The sequence below is a fragment of the Nicotiana attenuata genome, unplaced genomic scaffold, assembly GCF_001879085.1.
Source record: "Nicotiana attenuata strain UT unplaced genomic scaffold, NIATTr2, whole genome shotgun sequence".
NCBI classification, from domain to species: domain Eukaryota; kingdom Viridiplantae; phylum Streptophyta; class Magnoliopsida; order Solanales; family Solanaceae; genus Nicotiana; species Nicotiana attenuata.
Genome location: NW_017670851.1, coordinates 94,129 through 97,441, shown reverse-complemented (window position 1 = coordinate 97,441; position 3,313 = coordinate 94,129). Strand labels below are relative to the sequence as shown.

General features: G+C 33.2%; 1 protein-coding gene across 1 annotated transcript in view; it reads left to right on the top strand.

Moving 5' to 3' along the window:
- Positions 1–727: 727 nt before the first annotated feature.
- LOC109243906 (MLO-like protein 6) overlaps positions 728–3,313 on the top strand; it is a 7,309-nt gene continuing 4,723 nt past the window's right edge. Inside the window, exons 1-6 of the mRNA XM_019410918.1 lie at positions 728–1,075; positions 1,148–1,205; positions 1,647–1,885; positions 2,173–2,289; positions 2,402–2,462; positions 2,599–2,687. Coding sequence (XP_019266463.1) covers positions 953–1,075; positions 1,148–1,205; positions 1,647–1,885; positions 2,173–2,289; positions 2,402–2,462; positions 2,599–2,687 — 687 coding nt within the window. The 5' untranslated portion in view covers positions 728–952. The remainder of the gene's footprint in view (positions 1,076–1,147; positions 1,206–1,646; positions 1,886–2,172; positions 2,290–2,401; positions 2,463–2,598; positions 2,688–3,313) is intronic.

Sequence of the window (3,313 nt, the reverse complement as noted above, 5' to 3'; positions counted from 1 at the left end):
GGGGGGGGGGGGGGGGGGGGTGTTGAGAGTAGTAGTAGTAATACAAGCGATATGGTTAGTGAAGTAACTTAACTTAACCATAGTTAGCTTAACTTAACCATAATTTAACTAATTATAGTTAATAGTCAGTTAGAGAAATTATACGTGTATATAAGTAGCCATTTCATTGTACAGTGGACAATTAACAAAAATGAAGAATTCATTTCTTCCCCAATTTTTTCTCCTATGTTCTTAGCTTCCAAATTCCATTTCATTTCACAAATTTAACAATTTGAGCATATGAAATTATAGTTTCTGAAAATAGTACTCCTTCCGTTTCATATTAAATGAGGTACTTTCCTTTTTAGTCTGTTCCAAAATAAATGACACATTTCTAAATTTGGAAATAATTCAACTTTAAACTCCTCGTTTTACCCATTTTACGCTTAATGAGAAGCTTTTATAACCACACAAAAGTCATGTCCCCACAAAACTTTACCCCTTAAGCTTTTAAGACCATAAATTTCAAAAGTCTTTTTTTTCCTTAAACTCCGTGCCGAATCAAACTAGCTCATTTAATTTGAAACGGAGTGAGTAGTACTTAGTTTGATCAAGTCAGCCAAGTATTCCTCTTCCTTCCATTCTTTCTTACGCGTCTATAAAGTCCAAAGTCAACCATTTTCCCCTATTGTATACCCTTTTTTTTTCTTTCTACTTTGATTTTATTTTGTCCTTTCACTCTCTCCACAAACAGTTATCTTCTTGTAGTTGTATATAAATAATAATGTCTTGTCATTCTATACTCCTCGCCACTCTCTAGCTACTACTCTATCTCTTTTTCATTCGATAGCTGAAACCGACTGACACAATTCCTATCATAATTCTCCGTTTTCGCTCAGGGTTTGAACTTAAAATTTCTGATTAAGGGTGAAGAGATCGCACTATCTGAACCAAGTTTTCAAGAAACGGAAAGATGGCGGGAGGAGGAGGAGGAAGATCATTGGAACAAACACCAACGTGGGCTGTTGCTGTAGTTTGTTTTGCGTTGGTTGCCATTTCTATTGTAATTGAGTTCATCATCCATCTTATTGGCAAGGTAGGCCAGTTACCATGCAGTTAATTCCCATAAAGACGCAATAGTTTATTTATTTTATGTTTATATCTGCAGTGGTTGAAGTCTAAACACAAAAATGCATTATATGAAGCACTTGAGAAGATCAAATCAGGTACGTACAATATGGGTGTTTAATTTGATACAATCAAAACTATTTTCTGGAAATGCCTTTCGAAATATAAGTTAATTGTAGGAGTATATTTTATGATATTTGATTGCGAAAAATTTCTAAGGAGAATATTAAAGGGGAAGAATTTTTCACTGATATGGACAAATCTTTAGGATTTCCCTTGATTCAATTAACAATTAAATATTATTATCCATCTTTAATATTTAAATTTCATTTAAACACTACCTATTTGGCTAAAATTATATTATCATCAATCCTTGATAAATAATTTTTTTAAAGATAACTCACCGACCAAAAACCAAATTAAAAACATTTTTCCACTGATAAAAATATATGGTCGTTTTCTAGTTATAAACTTATTATGATTAATTTTGAGCTTACAATTTTCAAGCTAACATATTGTTATTTTTATTTATTTTGAAGAGCTTATGCTACTTGGATTTATATCCCTACTGCTAACAGTAGGGCAAGATCCAATTTCAAATATATGTGTATCTGAGAAGATTGCAAGTACATGGCATCCATGTAGTAAGCAAAAAGAAGCTGAAAAGTACAACGTGGTTGAAGAAGCTGAGGGTCATCGCCGGCGACTTCTTACGGCTGCCGATGGTGGAGCTCGGCGAATTTTGGCGGCCGTCGGAACTGACAAATGCGCTGACAAGGTATGTCACTTTTATTTTTGGCCCTTTTAAAAAAAAATCAGTTGAAAAGAGGAAAATATTCTAGTATAATAAAAAATATTTTTCAATACAGATTATAGATAAATGACGTGTTTTATAATACAATTTTATATTATAAGCGAAATTTAACCCGATATAGAAGGTTATTTGTTCACTTATTAGTTAAGAGAAGTTTACTAGTTATAGTCACTCTTTTGAATAATCTGATAGTGTTTAATAGATTATTTAACTAAGTGGATTGATTTTTTTCTTGTTGGATTTGTTTGCAGGGAAAAGTAGCATTTGTGTCTGCTGATGGTATTCATCAATTACATATCTTCATTTTTGTGCTGGCTATTTTTCACGTAATCTACTGTATTACCACATTGGCTTTGGGAAGAGCTAAGGTACTTTAATTATAAGTTTATATATTTACTTATTTACCTTCATTTTTTTTCCTTATTTACTTCTTGCGTTTTGACCCTCTTCCTTTTTTCTTGTTTTGTTTTGCGATATCAGATGAGTCGATGGAAGGGATGGGAAAAGGAAACAAGAACAGCTGAATACCAATTTGCTCATGGTAATATATATAAGGAATAAAAATCTTTCAATTATATTCATTTGATTTCGCCATTTTAATTAGTTTGATACAATGAAAAAAATATATCAGTACGTAATTAAAGCCACACTACTGACATATTTCTATATATTAACAGATCCAGAGCGATTTCGCTTTGCCAGAGACACATCATTTGGTAAAAGACATTTGAGCTTTTGGACTAAAAACCCGGTTCTTCTTTGGATTGTAAGCATCTTCCTCTCAAGTATATATTTTGGCAAATCATTGTTTTTCTTATTCCCTTAGTATTAAATAACTATTGTGTAACAACCTAGTAAAAGAATAGCTATATGAATTATCAAATATTGTGTAACGGCCTAGCTAGCCCAATAGTAATATTGTCCGCTTTAGGCTTAGACTCGTAGGGCTTTACGCATCACTAGGGTCTAAGGCTTATTTACTTATATACTCAGCATTTCTCCCGTGTTTTGTGCATGTGAAATTTGCCTGGGGTGTCACATACACCCTCCTTAGAGACTTAAGGTACTTGCTGAGGTTTGCCCCATCATTATTTAACGTTGCATGTGGAGTGACTCTGATACCATATGTAACAGCGCAACCCACTTTTAATGATATTGTCCTCTTTGGACCTAGGCCCTCCCCGACTTTAAAATGCGTCACTAGGGTCCAAGACTTATTTACTTAATTATCTACTCAACATCACTTTCGTATTTTGTCGATGAGGAATTCGCCGGTGATGTCATATACAAAAATGTGGGCCCAAAGCGGACAATATTATTAATTGGCTGGACTATTAAATTATGACCTTGTTAGATAAAAGGAAATCAAAAGTTGTTGACAATATATATATA